Here is an 18,938-nt window from a genome sequence, read left to right on the forward strand (position 1 = left end):
TTATCTGTTTTTTTAAACATACTTATGTGATCAACAAGCCTATTTCACACAAAAAAGGTTATTATTTTTTTATATTGCTGATCCTTATTGGGGTCACAGAAAAGGACACATGGCGAAAGTGCAAACTTTGCACTGCAAAAAAGGTCAAAAGACCAGGTTTTAGGAAAAAATACTAAAAACTAGTGAAATTAAGTAGCTGCATGGACAGATGATTTGACTTAATAAGACATGCTGAATTAACATTTGTATACTTAAAAATGAGCAGGACTTTTAAGCTAAAAAAAAAAAGGTATTTTATTCTGAAAACAAGCATTATTCAACTTGCAATTCTTAAATTACGCACCCTCGGGATGTTGCAGCATCTTGAAACAAGATTTATTATGTGGGGAAAAATATTTGTATTTTTATTGTATAGTTATTTTCGAAAATGTAACATATTTAAGCTAAAATAGAAAACATTGCATTTTGATCAATCACTGGTCTTCAATGTTTTAATTACTGTTGGAATAATAAAAATGCCAATGTCCATGCTCTGACCTTTCACATTAAAGTTTTACAACTCTTGCTGTAATAAGAATGATTGTGATGTATTAGATTTACCTGTAACATTGCAAATAAGAAATGTGTGTTTGTCACAATCATGCAATATGTGCTTTTGTCTGTTTTTTAAACATACTTATGTGATTAAAAAAGGTTCTTATTTTTTTATATTGCTCATCCTTATTGGGGGTCACAGAAAAGAACACATGGCAAAAGTGTAAACTTTGCACTGCAAAAAAGGTGAAAAGACCAGGTTTTAGGAAAAAATACTAAAAACTAGTGAAATTAGATAGCTGCATGGACTGATAATTTTACTTAATAAGACATGCTGAATCAACATTTGTATATACGGTACATAGAAATTAGCAGGACTTTTAAGCTAAAAAAAAAAGGTATTTTATTCTGAAAACAAGCATTATTCAACTTGCAATTCTTAAATTACGCATCCTCGGGATGTTGCAGCCTCTTGAAACAAGATTTATTATGTGGGGAAAAACCAAAACATCTTATTTGTATAGTTATTTTCGAAATTTTAACATCTTTTAGCTAAAATAGAAAAAATGCATTTTGATCAAACACTGGTCGTCAATGTTTTAATTACTGTTGGAATAATAAAAATGCCAATGTCCATGCTCTGACCTTTCACTTTATAGTTTTAAATCTCTTGCTGTAATAAGAATGATTGTGATATATTAGATTTACCTGTAACATTGCAAATAAAAAATGTGTGTTTGTCACAATCGTGCAATATGTGCTTTTGTCTGTTTTTTTAAACATACTATTGTGATTAAAAAGCCTACTTCACACAATATATGGTTATCATTTTTTTTATATTGCTAGTCTTTATTGGGGTCACAGAAAAGGACACATGGCGAAAGTGCAAACTTTGCACTGCAAAAAAGGTCAAAAGACCAGGTTTTAGGAAAAAATACTAACAAACTAGTGAAATTAAATAGCTGCATGGACAGATGATTTGACTTAATAAGGCATGCTGAATTAACATTTGTATGCTTAGAAATTAGCAGGACTTTTAAGCTAAAAAAAAATAGGTATTTTATTCTGAAAACAAGCATTATTCAACTTGCAATTCATAAGTTACACATCTCTGGGATGTTGCAGCATCTTGAAACAAGATTTAGTATGTAGGGAAAAACCAAAACATCTTATTTATATAGTTAATTTCTCAATTTTAACATTCTTAAGCTAAAATAGAAAAAAAATAATTATTTATGTTAAAATTAAGATTAGTCAACGACTAAAAAGAGGTAAATAGCTCTTAAAACTGGGGACATTTCTAGAAATAAAATGTCAAATCTTGCCAAATGGCAAATAATTTGCAGTGTACAAGTTTTTTAACGGTGGAAATCGGTCATGTAAAACCAGCTTTATGATCAATAATGTTCACCAGGATTTTGTCCTTTCGTATTTGTAAGCGCTTTAAAGAGAACATAAACAGACAATGAGACTTGAAAATGTTCCTGACCTGGATTTTTTGTTTTTGGGTGATTTTTAGGTCCGATGGGTATATACACTTTGTCTAAATGAAAAAATAAGTGTAGTCACACATGTGAAGTTGTAACAAAAAACAACAACTGAGGTACCATAAAAAATTTATAGGGTGAAATATCAAGGTAACACAAAAGTATACCGACTACGCTAAAAACTACCCAGGACTGTGTGAGGCAAATTATTGGACATAGAATAGAACAAATTATCCAGGAGCCACATTTCCAGAAAGCTAAGGACTGGGGCACCAGACTTCTCCCTTAACCTTTTTTATTTTAAATTTTTTTGAGAATAGGCAGTACGCAATGTTGTACAACATTTTGGTTACCTCTTGGATTTTTACCTTGTCTTTTGCACACAATTGCTGTGCTGCCGGGCACAAAAATTGGTGGAAAAAAACGTTCACACATAGAGACAACGTTCGTACACCAAAGTATACTTTTATTTGGCCTTGTAAATCGAAGAGGGCTTGGTAAATCAAGAGTCCATTGTACTTTCTTGAATTCAAATAGTGTTTCTCACATTGTTTATCAAAGTGCTGGCACTCACAACTCTAATTGGCCCCATGGTGGATTATTTTGCTGTCGAAAAATTAAGCACGTGGTATCCCTTAGTTTTGCGGAATGATACGCGGGCAACATTTTTTGTTTGAGCTGAAGTAAAATGGAAAATTATCTTTTGTCAATTTTCTAGAAAGTTCCAAAAACTCGTACGGCCTGTGGGATGTGACCTTCACTATACATTGGGCCTTTAACCTTTTCCCTGTAACTGTAACAAAAAAATAAATCATCCCATCATCTGTGCTTCTAACAAAATTTCACGAGTAAAGTATATTTTGCAACTTTACACGCTATAGGGTTATATTGTTTTTTCTTCCATACCAGTGTGAGAATCAGGCTATTGATTGTTGTTTACAACAAACTGACCACGCTCCTCCCTCAGATGATTTTTGTCCCTCGAGATCTAACAACAATGTTCTTCATATCAGGTCTCACATAGGAGGTGACTCTCCAAAGAAAGGGTGCCTATAAAGTGACATGATATCAGCCTTTGGTCTTTCAAAAGACTGTAAAGTAAAACCATGCATGAACTATTTGGCCAAGGATGTGAGTTACCAAAAAGTGGACCATGAGCCTTGAAATGTCAGGCCTGTGATCTAACCAATGGGTAGGTGGCGCTTGTTTCGTTCGCCTCCACAAGGGAGGGTCACGTCAATAAGAAGCCATATGGCAAAAAATACTCTTTCGACACAAGACCAAGAGACTGGATCTTACAAAACACAATCTTTCAAAACAGAGAAGAAGATCAAACACAGTAAGTTTAATGCTTGTATCCTTTTTTTTCTTCTTATTGTGTGTATATGTTGAGAGCACACAGTCAAGTTGTTTATTTTAGAGGCAAAAGAAAGACAGTGGCTAAAAAAAACACGTCAATGCTGAGTCAGTTTTTTCAGTTTTTTGTGTTGACTGTTGAGTACAGTCATGTGGTTTCTCTCAGCTGATATACAGGGTGTCCATAAAGTTAAGTTAAAGTACCAATGATTGTCACACACACACTAGGTGTGGCGAAATTATTCTCTGCATTTGACCCATCACCCTTGATCACCCCCTGGGAGGTGAGGGGAGCAGTGAGCAGCAGCGGTGGCCGCGCCCGGGAATCTTTTTTTTTTTGGTGATTTAACCCCCAATTCCAACCCTTGATTCTGAGTGTCAAGCAGGGATGTAATGGGTCCCATTTTTATAGTCTTGTCTGCACATATTGTATAACATACACATATAGTATAGATATGATGATAGATTTACTTAATAATGCATACAATGAATAGTGCAGAACATGAATAATAATAAGATATGTGATAATGTCAATTATTTTATAACTAAAAATAAAAATGTTATTGTACCATATAATTCTAATAATGATAAATACACATTAAAGTAAAAAAAAAAAACCTCATATTTGTATTTGATTTATTTAAATCAAATACAAGCAGAAAACAAAGTGGCTGGGGAGAGGGAAGTCTGGGCTTCCCTGCTTAGGCTGCTGCCCCCGCGACCCGACCTCGGATAAGCGGAAGAAGATGGATGGATGGATGGACAAGCAGAAAACAAATAATCATTCAAAAATAATGATCTCTCTTGCTGCTTGGTGCATGTTTCTAAAAATGTGTGTTTTTATTTCAGATGCTTGTATCACCCCTTTTGATCCTATTGGGTGTGGTCTCTCTCCATGGTTGTGCTGAGGCCCAGTCCATCAACCAAATACTCAAAGATAGCGCTAGTAAGCTTTGCAAAGAACAGGCATTCTCAGTTTTTTTTTTTTAATTGTAGTATAGATATATTTAATATTATTGTGGTTGTATTTTCGCAGGCTTGTGGAACTGTATGTACTGCATCAGAGGTTTCTAATATGTGGGTTATCTTAGCATCTCTCCTTGTACTATACAGTCTGCGGTATAAATTTTAAATGAAGAATTTTCATAGGTTTTTTTTAATGCTTTTCATGCTATGATTTAAAATACAATATGGTTTTTAGCACTTTTAAATACATCTCGACATGAAACAACCCTCGTTTTACCCTATATAGTAGAAATAATAATAGAAATAAGACATATGATGTAATGTTGTATACAAAAGACATAAGACACAAAAAATAAATTCACATCCATTTATTTATTCCTATTCTAAATGGATTCATGATTTTGGGGACTCTATTAAAAAAAAGATGTATTTTTATTTTTTATTATGTATTTTTTAGAATACATTTTTGGATAAAAAAAAATTTAAACAACTATTTTTGACATTATTATTATTCACACTGTTGCTTTTATTAATTTTCATATTTCATATTTTAGTGTTGTATGGCTTCTCAAATGCTTTGTATAATTTCAAACCCATCTATTATCCATCCTTTTTTTACCACTTATTCCCTTTTGGGGTCGCGGGGGGCGCTGGAGCCTATCTCAGCTACAATCGGGCGGAAGGCAGGGTACACCCTGGACAAGTCGCCACCTCATCGCAGGGCCAACACAGATATTATATAGATGGAATTGGGTTGGAGATGAGGTTGCTCTATTTCTCCTTATATTAACATTCTGTGATTTTTATTTATAAAATGTCAAAAATACATTTTTAAAAGATGGATTTTAGACCAACACTGAGCGTATAAGTCGTGCATCAACAGCCAAGAGGAGCTTTTGTAACCTGTAACCTGTTTTGAAAAGTTTTTATTACAATTTATATACCAAATAATATGTTATGAGAATTGTGTTTAATCGTGTATCGATTTTGAATCGAATTGTCACCCCACGAATCAGAATCCAATCGTGAAGTGCTCAATGACTCCCACTTCAACTATGCAGTAATATGGACATCCACAACATACACACACACGCACAAAGTTTTATAAACACAACCACTAACCTGTAGAAATACTGTAATGTTTTCGATGATGATGATGATCTGCTGCATGTGCAATAAATAACAATACCTTAATTTGTTATAAGTTCTTTTTATTTTTTAAGATTGAAAATGCTTAGTTTAGGCCAAACATTAAGTAAAATTTGCTTTAACATGTTTTTGTTTTTTACTAATTACAGGCTGTAGTCAAACAGCGAGGAACCACGATATGATTGTTTAGTAAATATATTTTGAAAAACTGCGATAGAGTGAAGCCCAAATTTTAAAGCGATACAGGCGAGGGATGACTGTACTACGGTACAAGTTTAGTCGTACTCTGGTTTACTCCCACAGTCCAAGAAATGTGCATGTTTGCTCAACGTAGTACTTTGTATTGATATTAGAACTCGTAAATAGTTGTGATTGACTGGTGACCCAAAAGTCAGCTGGGATAGACTCTAGCTCAACTTTGGACCCGAAAAAGGAATGAAAAGATTGATGGACTCAGTACAATGCTGTGGAATTGTACAATCTTTTACACTATTGATAATAACAACCACAATGATGTTGCATTCAATGCAAACATGTACACCATAATGTGCATCTGGAAAGTATTCACAGCGCTTCACTTTTTCCATATTTTGTAATGTTACAGACTTACTCCAAAATGGGATAAATTAATTTTTGTCCCAAAATTATACACACAATACCTCACATTAAACATGTAAAAAGGGTTTGTTTTGTTTTTTAATTTTGCTAAATTATTAAAAATAAAAAAATAAAATATAACATGTACATAAGTATTCACAGCCTTTGCTCAATAATTTGTTGATGCACCTTTGGCAGCAATTACAGCCTCAAGTCATTTTGAATACGATGCCACAAGCTTGGCACACCTATCTTTGGGCAGTTTTGCCCATTCCTCTTTGCCCATTCTTCTTTGCAGCACCTCTCAAGCTCCATCAGATTGGATGGGAAGTGTTGGTTTTCATCCAGAATCTCTCCGTACATTGCTGCATTAATTTTAGTCTAGTCAGGGAGGTGACTAAGAACCCGATGGTCACTCTGTCAGAGCTACAGCATTCCTCTGTGGAGAGAGGAGAACCTTCAGGAAGGACAACCATCTCTGCAGCAATCCACCAATCAGGCTTGTATGGTATAGTGGCCAAACGGAAGCCATTTCTTAGTAAAAAGTTTGTCAAAATGCACCTGAAAGACACTCAGATTAAGAGAAACAAAATAATCTGGTCTGATGAGACAAAGATTTAATTCTTTAGCATGAATGCCAGGTGCCATGTTTGGAGGAAACCAGGCACCCCTCAACACCAGGCCAATACCATCCCTACAGTGAAACATGGCGGTGGCAGCATCATGCTGTGGGGGTGTTTTCCAGTGACAGGAACTGGGAGACTAGTCAAGATAGAGGGAAAGATGAATGCAGCAATGTACACAGACATCCTGGATCAAAAAAAAAAAGCTTACCAACCACCTGATGGAGCTTGAGAGGCGCTGCAAAGACAATTGGGCGAAACTGCCCACAGATAGGTGTGCCAAGCTTATGGCATCGTAATCAAAAAGACTTGAGGCTGTAATAGCTGCCAAAGGTGCATCAATAAAGTAGCGAGCAAGGGCTGTGAATACTTACATACTTATGTGATTTCTTTATTTTTAATACATTTGAAAAAATAAAATAAAAAATTCACATTGTGATTATGGAGTATTTATTGTTTATAGAATTTTGTGGACAAAAATGCATTTTTTCCCTTTTTGAATAAGGCTGTAACTAGAGATGTCCGATAATATCAGCCTGCCGATATTATCGGCCGATAAATGCTTAAAATGTAATATCGGAAATTATCGGTATCGGTTTCATAAAGTAAAATTAATGACTTTTTAAAACGCCGCTATAGGGAGCGGTAAGTACAGAGCAGTTGCGTCTCCCAGTCAGCAGCCCCTCCCCTCTGCCCTCTCCCACACACAACACAGGAGTTGACAACTGCAGCATGAGAGGTTTATTGGCGACACTTGATGACCTCATCAAACCGCCGCGAGCGTAGCATAACAACAACAAGAATGTGTTGTTGCCGGTGCTGTAGCCATGGCTAACAAGCGAGCTCGCTCGGTGACTGACTAACGACACCATGTCAACGGTTTGGGATTATTTTAAAGTGTCTCTGACGGATAAAAAACTGGCAATTTGCAATGACTGCAAAAAGTTGGTTATGCGAGGAGGAACCAAGACGTCTTCCTTTAATACGAGCAATTAGATCTCCCACTTTTTCAAGAATCATAAGGAGATACACGATGAATACAAGCAGAAGATGGATGTGGGCCCAGTTTATAATTCCCTGTTATACAGTATGCCAGGCAGTCTTGCACTAAATGAGGACTATGTTATTGTTTACTTTATTACTCTCGTATACTCTGGACTGAAGTTGTGTGCCTTCATTGTTTTTGTAGCTGTTGTTTTGAGGCATGTTTAAAAAAAATAAAAAATAATGCACTTTGTGAAAGTCAAAGTATAGTATAGTTGTAATGGGTATAAGTATTATCTCAGGGAGAGCATGTCCCAAATTCCAAGCTTCTGTTTTGAGTCATGTTAAAAAAAATAATGCACTTTGTGACTTCAATAATAAATATGGCAGTGCAATGTTGACCCTTTTTTCCATAACTTGAGTTGATTTATTTTGGAAAACCTTGTTACATTGTTTAATCCAGGGGTGCTCATTACGTCGATCGCGATCTACCGGTCGATCTCGGAGGGTGTGTCAGTCGATCACCAGCCAGGCATTAAAAAAATAGTCCTAAAACTGAGCGATCATAAATCTTCACTATGACGTCACTTTCGTCACTTGATTGACATTCACGGCACCCGAGGGTCTTCTGAGATGACGCTGGCTGCTGCCAGCTCATTAAAATTACCGACTGGAAGGCGAGAAACACTTTATTTCAACAGACTCTGGCGCCGTACCTGTCGTCAAAACTCCAAAGACCGACTGCACAGTTGCACAATAAAAGCTCTGCTTCATCCTGCCTGCGCTACCAAAATAAGAGTCTCAGAAAGCTGGTGTGTACAAGCTAGCAAGCTACGGAGTTTGCCGATAATGTATTTCTTGTAAAGTGTATACAAAGGAGTACGGAAGCTGGACAAATAAGATGCCAAAAACCAACCACTTTCATGTGGTATTGGACAGAAAGGAGGACTTTTTTTCTCCTCCATTCGAAAATGCGGACGTTATCATCACCACTGTCTGATTCCAATCAATGCAAGTCATCACAATCAGGTAATACACCAACTTATATTCTTGTCTTCATGAAAGAAAGGAATCTATATGTGTTAAACATGCTTGTATTATCTTTAACCACCTTTAACTTGTTAACAATGTTAACTATATGTGTTAAACATGCTTGTGTTATCTTTAAACACCTTTAACTTGTTAACAATATTAACTATATCTGTTAAACATGCTTGTATTATCTTTAACCACCTTTAAGTTGTTAACAATATTAACTATATGTGTTAAACATGCTTGTATTATCTTTAACCACCTTTAAGTTGTTAACAATATTAACTATATGTGTTAAACATGCTTGTTTTATCTTTAACCACCTTTAAGTTGTTAACAATATTAACTATTTGTGTTAAACATGCTTGTATTATTTTTAACCACTTTTAACTTGTTAACAATATTAACTATATGTGTTAAACATGCTTGCATTATCTGTAAACACCTTTAACTTGTTAACAATATTAACTATATGTATTAAACATACTTGTATTATCATTAAACACCTTTAATGTATTAACAATATTAACTATATGTGTTAAACATGCTTGCATTATCATTAAACACCTTTAACTTGTTAACAAAAACATATATTTCATAAATAAGTAAATATAAATTATATATATGAATGAGGTAGATCCCCACGACTTGATCAATTGAAAAGTAGCTCGCCTGCAGAAAAAGTGTGAGCACCCCTGGTTTAATGCATCCAGCGGGGCATCACAACAAAATTAGGCATAATAATGTGTTAATTCCACGACTGTATATATCGGTATCGGTTGATATCGGAATCGATAATTAAGAGTTGGACAATATCGGAATATCAGCAAAAAAGCCATTATCGGACATCTGTAGCTGTAACACAACAAAATGTGGAATAAGTGAAGCACTGTGATTACTTTCCGGATGTGCTGTATATTCAACGTGTCCCAGTAGTTTTGATCGGCGACTGAAAACTTAAAAGTCAGCAAACAAGAGCTTCAACGTTCTGTCCTGTCTCAGTCCACATGGAAGACACCCTGCCCTGTGGCGGGTGGGACTGCGACTGTACCTTTAACCGCCTGCGCGGGTGCTGTTGCGCAGCCAACGACTTGTTCCGAGTCGAGGACGAAACCTTCAGGAGGCTGGCGTCTTTGGGGGACGGTATCACCATGCTCAGGGGCAGAGTGGGCGCTTTAACCGGTAAGTTTGCCCATTCACATGCAAACAAAGGGGTGAAGGCACAACAGTGGTGGCAATTGGTCGGATCATCTCACAAAGTGGGACTGTAATTACTTTTTTCCCCTCACAGCTGGCATTAAGATTGCCTTCAAAGCCGGTATAGACCCATATCTGTTAACGACTTCTGATGAAAAATGCTTTGGGCCTTTCAACACCAATGTACCGATCCCTTACACTCTTGTGACTCTGAATGAGGGCAATGGATACAACCCTTCCCTGGGTAGGAAACACACATTTATACCTTTCCTTGCCTCCGTTAGTCTCACTCCCCATCATGTCTCGCAGGCGTCTTCACAGCGCCACATGCCGGAGTTTATGTCTTCTCCTGCACTGTCTACTCAGCGGTCAACTTGAACCAGCGCCTGTACCACAAAGTAGACACAATTACTCTTTTCTCACAATGAATATCGTGCCATGGCATGACATGGAACATTTTGATGCTTAAAGTGGGTGTTTCCTCGCAGGTTGTGATGGTGAAGAATGGCGAGGTGCTGACCAGCGTGTGGGAGGACAATCGAGAAGACGGAGAAGACAGCGGCAGTCATGTAATCAGTCCAATTGATCCAAAATGGAAAGAAACACACAGTTTCAGTCAGGTGTTTATTGATTTTTTTTTGTTATTTGTTTTGTTAGACGCTTACTGTGGAGATGCAGAGAGGCGATCAGGTGTACATGGAGCTGGAGTCCGGAAGAAAACTCTGTACAAATCTATACTCTAATGTCTTTACTGGTTACATGCTGTATGCTTACACAGATGAGTAACCGCAACCCCAAAAATACAAGAGGGGATATCCTACTCATTTCATGCTCATATGATATCAGTAGGGCACTATATTAAATTTCTTGGATTAAAATATTTGATTAATATCAATTTGTGTACATGGTAAATCTGCATTCTTCTCCTCTTGGCCAAAAAGCTCGGATTCCGCAACCTCCTCCCCGATCATGACTCCCCCATTGCATTGAGCAAGTCAAACACTGGATGTGCCAAAATTTCCTACAACTAAATGAAGATAAAACTGAGATAATTGTTTTTGGAGCTAAAAAAGAAAGGTTTAAAGTCATCCAACACCTTCAATCACTGTCCTTGAAAACCTCAAATAAAGCCAGAAATCTTGGGGTTATTTTAGATTCTGATTTACATTTCGACAGTCACATCAATTCAGTAACAAAACTATCACCTCAAAAATGTAACAAGACTTAGAGGGCTCATGTCAGCTCAAGACTTAGAAAAACGTGTACATGCCTTTATTACCAGTAGGCTAGACTATTGTAATGGTCTCCTTGCAGGTCTTCCCAAAAAAACTGTCAGGCAGCTATAGCTTGTTCAGAACGCTGCTGCTAGAGTTCTAACAAAGACCAAAAAATGTGAGCACATTACACCAATTCTTAAAGGCCTACTGAAACCCACTACTACCGACCACGCAGTCTGATAGTTTATATATCAATGATGAAATCTTAACATTGCAACACATGCCAATACGGCCGGATTAGCTTACTAAAGTGCAATTTTAAATTTCGCGTGAAATATCCTGCTGAAAACGTCTCGGTATGATGACGTCTGCACGTGACGTCGCGGATTTTAGAGGACATTTTGGGACAGCATGGTGGCCAGCTATTAAGTCATCTGTTTTCATCGCAAAATTCCACAGTATTCTGGACATCTGTGTTGGTGAATCTTTTGCAAATTTTTCAATGAACAATGGAGACAGCAAAGAAGAAAGCTGTAGGTGGGAAGCGGTGTATTGCGGTCGACTGCAGCAACAACACAAACACAGCCGGTGTTTCATTGTTTACATTCCCGGAAGATGACAGTCAAGCTTTACCATTGGCCTGTGGAGAACAGGGACAACAGAGACTCTTACCAGGAGGACTTTGAGTTGGATATGCAGACGTGGTACCGTGAGTACGCATGCAGCTGCGGCTTCCAAACATTTGATCGCTTGCCCGTACGTGCGTGCCGCTATGTGCATGTCACGTACGTAACTTTGTGGACTTTGGGGAAATATATGTGCTGTATGAACTTTGGGGAGGTGAACGGTACTTTGGGCTGTGGGATTGAGTGTGTTGTGCAGGTGTTTGAGTTGTATTGGCGGGTTATATGGACGGGAGGGGGGAGGTGTTTGGTATGCGGGATTCATTTGTGGCATATTAAATATAAGCCTGGTTGTGTTGTGGCTAATAGAGTATATATAGGCATTGTGTTTATTTACTGTTTTAGTCATTCTCAGCTGAATATCAGGTCCCACCCGCCTCTCACAGCATCTTCCCTATCTGAATCGCTCCCACTGCCCTCTAGTCCTTCACTCTCACTTTCCTCATCCACAAATCTTTCATCCTCGCTCAAATTAATGGGGAAATCGTCGCTTTCTCGGTCCGAATCGCTCTCGCTGCTGGTGGCCATGATTGTAAACAATGTGCAGATGTGAGGAGCTTCACAACCTGTGACGTCACGCTACTCGTCGGCTACTTCCGGTACAGGCAAGGCTTTTTTTATCAGTGACCAAAAGTTGCGAACTTTATCGTCGATGTTCTCTACTAAATCCTTTCAACAAAAATATGGCAATATCGCAAAATGATCAAGTATGACACATATAATGGACCTGCTATCCCCGTTTAAATAAGAAAATCGCATTTCAGTAGGCCTTTAAATCCTTACATTGGCTCCCTGTACATCAGAGAATTGATTTCAAAATCCTCCTGCTCACATATAAATCACTACATGGTCTAGGGCCGAAGTATATCACCGATTTGCTCCCACTATATAAGCCCTCTAGATCACTAAGATCTTCTGAGACCAATCCGTTAGCGGTTCCCAGAGTAAACTCAAATCAAGGGAGAGCATCATTCAGTCACTATGCAACAAATAGCTGGAATAAACTTCCTGAAGATGTCAGACTTTCCCCAACTCTGACTACTTTCAAAACTAGACTAAAAACTTTTATGTTCACCTTAGCTTTCAGCTAAATCTTTTAATCTTTTAACGTCCGCACTGTTTTTATTTTCTTTGTCTGCATTTTAATTTTGCTTTTATTTTCTTTCATTTCACTTTGTTGTCTGTGAAGCACTTTGAGTCTGCCTTGTGTATGAAAAGTCCTATACAAATAAAGTTGCCTTGCCTTGACTTGTCTTTCCTTAATATTGTTGACTTTGTTGACCTCATTTACACTGACTAAAATGGGACACTAACAAATCAAAACAAATGCACATTAACGAAAACACTGACAAAATTAACTGACTATTTATTCAATGAATAAAAACGAGACAAAAATGTTGACAGAGACGAAATGTAGTGGTGTGCCGTCAGGGCCAGCAAAGACTTCTCTGCTGGCCTAACATTACCAGAAATCATAATCATAATTAAAGATAAAATTATTATTTTATTTACTTTCCTTAAATATCTAAAAGTATTCATATTCTACTCATAAAACCTACTCAGTGGCCTAGTGGTTAGATATCCGCCCTGAGATCGGTAGGTTGTGAGTTCATACCAAAGACTATAAAAATGGGACCCATTACCTCCCTGCTTGGCACTCAGCATCAAAGGTTGGAATTGGGGGTTAAATCACCAAAAATAATTCCCGGGCGTGGCCACCACTGCTGCCCACTGCTCCCCTCACCTCCCAGGGGGTGATCAAGGGTGATGGGTCAAATGCAGAGAATAATGTCGCCACACCTAGTGTGTGTGTGACAATCATTGGTACTTTACTTTATTCTCTTCATGTCATGTCAACTTTCCACCCCTTTGCCACTAAGGCTGAAACGACGCGTCGACATAGTCGACGTCATCGGTTACGTAAATACGTCGACGCCGTTTTTGTGCGTCGGCGCGTCGCATATTTACGTCACACTACTGTCATGGCGGAGCGCAAAGCAGACGATGCGAGCGAGGGGGAAAAAGCACGCCAAAAGTCGTCAAAAGTGTCGGAGTATTTCAATAAACGGCCTAATAATGTTGTTGTATGCACACTGTGTCGAGCGAAAATGGCCTATCATAGCAGCACAACGGCTATGAACGAACATTTGAAAAGAAAACCCCCGACAGCGTTCTTGCCATCGCCATCACCATCAACAAGTCAATCGTCCGCGTGCGTATACGTTGTCATTATTACACAAAAACATGAATGTGTCATTTGTATCTGCGTTGTAAATTCATAAACTAAAGCACCGTTTGCTCTGAGAGGCGCGTTTGGCGTGCCTGTTCAGTGTTTACAAAGACGCGCTCCTCTTTAACGCTGTGGAGAGGCGGCGTCGGCGAGCGAGCGGCGAGGCGGGGCGCGCCGGGAGCGACGCCGCAAGAGACAGGGGACGACGAGCGAGCGAGGAAGAGGAGCTGAAAAGCGAGGAAAGAAAGAGAAAAGAGTTGGAAGAGAAAAGACTTTGTGTAAAATTAAAAGATTGTAAACCTGGCAAAGCCGTCTGGCGTTCAGTCTGTCGGTCCTGAAAGAACACCACGGCACAAGACGTGTCACAAACGCTAACGTTAATTAGTTGTGCAAATACCTTTTACAACATTAACAGTTACATATACTATGTACAAACCAACAATTAACTTTCACTTTAATCATACTATCATTGTTGTGTTATTAAGCAAAATAAGCAATACTTTTACTTTTGTTGAAATGTTTACACTGTACACTTTTTTGTATTGGATGTTTAGCTTTATTTTTGCACATTTTAGCAAATAAGCAATACTTTTACTTTTGTTGAAATGTTTACACTTGTTACAGAATATTTCCGTTTTGCACTTTTTTGTATTGGATGTTTATCTTTATTTTTGCACATTTTAAAGCAAAATAAGCAATACTTTTACTTTTTAAATGCTTATACTATTCCAGAATATTAAGATTTGCACTGGATGTTTACTTTTATATTTGCACATTAAAAAGCAAATAAGCTACTTTTAATTTTGTTAAATGTTAAAAGTTTTAAATGTTTACATTGTTACAGAATATTTTGTCATGTTGTTGTCAATGTTGACTGAGTGGCCATACTTTTTTTTTTGTAAATAAAAGCCATGCCTTTTGAAAAAACTGGCCTACATTTATTTTTTCCTCTTCATTTTAAATAAAAAAAATAATCGGTAAAAGGAAAAATAATCTATAGATTAATCGAAAAAAATAATCTATAGATTAACCGATTAATCGAAAAAAATAATCTATGGATTAATCGATAGAAAAATAATCGTTAGCTGCAGCCCTATTTGCCACACTAATCATTCTCAAGTATTATTATCAAACCTTAGTTCAGGCTGATTACAAAAAAAATACTAATCAAGGATACTGCAAAAGAAACAACTCATAAAAACTAATAAAAATACATTCAAATACAATTATGCAGTGCCAAAATAAACAAATTAACTAAATCCATAATAAATAACAATAGGTTTCTTAAATAAACCATCATTAAAATTAGAGTGCAAATGAAAATACAGCTTAATTACTTGGGTCATATGTTTGTGCTTCAGAAACTTCTCAATGACTTTAGTTTAGACTTCTTCTGTTTGTTTGCGATTGTCCTTACTGCCACAAGTGGTGGAAAAGTGTATTACAATAGAGTACTGCTGCGGCCCATGTGTCGGACCACACCTGAGAAACAGATATTTTAGTATAGCCCTCTAGTGGACGCTTGTGGCCCAACAATGGGTTATGGCTCAATGGTTAAGAAACACTGGAATAAACCGTTTGCTTTACTTCAACTTGTTAGAATAATTGTATCTAAGTTGTCACAAAACTTTGTGTGGCCATGAGTTCCCGGCGAGAGGACAAAAGCTGTCTTTGATCTTACCAATCAAAAGGCTTGTAAAACTCCACTGTGTAGGATGGAAAGCGACATGAAGGTGTCGGTTTCTTTGATGTATTGTAATCCACAGGAAGATTTTGTCTTGACCCTAGATCTACAAAGCGGAGAGGAAGCAGGACCTGACCACCCTCCAGGCACCTTTTCTTTGAACTGTTTTGTGACCGTAGGCAGCGGCTGTTTACGACCCCCCTCCCTTAGAAACAGCTGTTGCCATGTAATCAGGGAAAGTCCAAAAAAGGAGGAGGCGTACAATCTTTCGTCAGAGCGTGGGACGACACTGGACAAGGGTACAGGTCTACATGTTTCTCTTCATTGAGCCAAATTGAATTCTGTGTCTGTTTAATTCCTTGCTTCTTTGTCTGTTTAATAGATGTCATCAGTGTTTGAACCTGACACAACTCCTTTCATCATGTGATTATGTGCGGATTTGCGAGATCTCGTAAAAGTCTGCGCTGTATCGCTTACTTGTTAGACCATGATTTCTGATATTTAACCTGCCTTAGATTTTGCAGTGTCATGTCTTGAGACTCCTAACCCAGCTGCACTTGCTGCTGAATAATGCTGACACTTGCATTTTGAAACATAAAATGAGATACATTAAGCAGGTTTTGGACTCCAATCTTGTGCTTGCGTGGATTGAAAGCAGAACTAAGTAACCTTTCAACGTTCATAAAATATTTTCATAACTTTTGGGATGATGCATCGACTTACAACTAGTTCAGTGGTTCTTAACCTTGTTGGAGGTACCGAACCCCACCGGTTTCATATGCGCATTCACCGAACCCTTCTTTAGTGAAATATTTTTTTATTTTTTTCAAATTCAAGGCAAAATTATATGTTTTTTTACTGGTGCCCAAAATGAACCGTGCATGAACATCACCTTGTTCAAAGAACAAAACCAACACAGTGCATGAACTCACAACAAATTACACACCTGCAAATCAGATGAAAAACTAGAGGGAAAATTGTTTGGGGGTATCCATAATACTCTAAAGCAGTGGTTCTTAACCTGGGTTCGATCGAACCCTAGGGGTTCGGTGAGTCGGGCTCAGGGGTTCGGCGGAGGTCAAAACACACCCGACTCATCGTGTAAATAAAAACTTCTCCCTATCGGCGTATTACGGATACGGCAACAGCAGAAGTCACACTGATTTGCAGGTGTGTAATTTGTTGTGAGTTTATGCACTGTGTTGGTTTTGTTCTTTGAACAAGGTGATGTTCATGCATGGTTCATTTTATACAACAGTAAAAAAATATGGTAACTTTAGTATGGGGAACATATTCACCATTAATTAGTTGCTTATTAACATACAAATTAGTAACATATTGGCTCTTAACTAGTCATTATTAAGTACTTATCAATGCCTTATTCGGCATGGCCTTATTATAACCCTAACCCTCTAACCCTAACCCTAACCCTAACCAAATAAGTCTTTGCTACTTAGAATATGTTCCCCTAGTGTCCAAAAAACTCTAAATTAAGTCTTTGTTACTTAGAATATGTTCCTCATACTAAAGTGTTACAAAAACATATAACTTTGTCTTGAATTTGAATTTTTTTTTTTTTTTTTTTTTTCACTAAAGAAGGGTTCGGTGAATGCGCATATAAAACTGGTGGGGTTTGGTACCTCCAACAAGGTTAAGAACCACTGCTCTATAGGGAGAAGTTTTTATTTACACGATGAGTTGGGTGTGTCTTGACATCCGTGGCAGAGGCTCCGCCGAACCCCTGAGGCCGACTCACCGAACCCCTAGGGTTCGATCGAACCCAGGTTAAGAACCACTGAACTAGTTGAATGACATCTCTGTCATGGCCTATGGGGTTCTGTATCGCAATCACTGACACTAAGCAACTTCGAGGAGGGTGGCATGAAGAAAAAAATACAAATGTGAACAAAACTTGCTTTACCACATACATCACTCCCCCTTTCCCCATTCGTTAAAAAGAACGGCTACGTGTAATTACTGATATAATGGCAGAAACTAAACAACCAAAGAAACAAAAAGTTTTAACGTGGACCCCGACTTAAGCAAGTTAAAAAACTTATTCAAGCAGCATCCCCTGCGACCCCAAAAGGGACAAGCGGTAGAAAATGGATGGATGGATGTACTTTACTGTTCAATTTACTAATAAAAGTTTCAATCAATCAATCAATCAATTCTCTGAGGAGACAAAAACAAAGAAAAAGGGAGGCTGCCCGGATAAAAGAACAGTCAAGGATCAACATTGGCCTGGCTTTCACTCGCGGGCATGAGCTCAAAAATGAAAAATTATTTTCCTGCTGGACCAATAAGTACCAATCGATGCTCAAATCAAAATGATAATGCTAATGTTCCATCCATCCATCCATTTTCTACCGCTTATTCCCTTCGGTGTCGCGGGGGGCGCTGGAGCCTATCTCAGCTACAATCGGGCGGAAGGCGGGGTACACCCTGGACAAGTCGCCACCTCATCGCAGAATGCTAATGTTAGCTATCGGAAATTTGCGTGGTAGCAATGAATTGAAATGAAACGAGCTTGATAGTTTGCAGTTCCACACTGACACGACCAGCAAAACGCAAAAGTACTCCATCCATCCATTTTCTACCGCTTATTCCCTTCAGGGTCGCGGGGGCGCTGGAGCCTATCTCAGCTACAATCGGGCGGAAGGCGGGGTACACCCTGGACAAGTCGCCAACTCATCGCAGACGCAAAAGTACTGTATAAAGAAAATCAATGCATTGACTGCAAACCAAAAATATAAAGTTTGAGTAAAATATGTAGGTTCCCACTGTGGAAAGATCAGTATTACTGATCTGTCCACAGTGGGAACCTACTTGTGGTCTTCCTTTAGGCAAAACACTACCGCTTTGGTCCATTCCAAAACTGAAAGGTCTTAAATGTGGGGCTTTAATCCAGGAAGCATCTTCATTCCGCAGTCCTAAAACATGTTTGTTAGCTTTATGTCAGACACGGAATGGCGGGCATGCGAATGGTTTTATGTGGCGATCAGTCCAGGAAGTACCCCGCCTCCTGCCCCCTCCCTCCTCAAAAACTGTGCAAAGACGTCTCCGCAATGGAATGTAGTGGAAATTTCGTTCCTCCAACACACAAACGCACACACACACACACACTTCATATTTATATTTATCGTCCTGAACGAGAGAGGATTTCTTTCCACTTTTTGCCTTTGTGTATCAAAAAAAA

General features: G+C 38.2%; 1 protein-coding gene across 1 annotated transcript; it reads left to right on the top strand.

Annotated features, from left to right (window-relative positions):
* The first annotated feature begins 9,735 nt into the window (after nucleotides 1-9,735).
* On the top strand, nucleotides 9,736-10,711 carry cbln18 (cerebellin 18). The gene is made up of 5 exons (XM_061925394.1): nucleotides 9,736-9,910; nucleotides 10,020-10,169; nucleotides 10,235-10,323; nucleotides 10,414-10,494; nucleotides 10,583-10,711. Exons 1-5 carry the CDS (start codon nucleotides 9,736-9,738, stop codon nucleotides 10,709-10,711), a joined length of 624 nt encoding a protein of 207 aa, XP_061781378.1.
* The last annotated feature ends 8,227 nt before the right edge of the window (nucleotides 10,712-18,938 follow it).

Source organism: Nerophis lumbriciformis, linkage group LG30 (genome assembly GCF_033978685.3).
Source record: "Nerophis lumbriciformis linkage group LG30, RoL_Nlum_v2.1, whole genome shotgun sequence".
In the NCBI taxonomy this organism is placed as follows: domain Eukaryota; kingdom Metazoa; phylum Chordata; class Actinopteri; order Syngnathiformes; family Syngnathidae; genus Nerophis; species Nerophis lumbriciformis.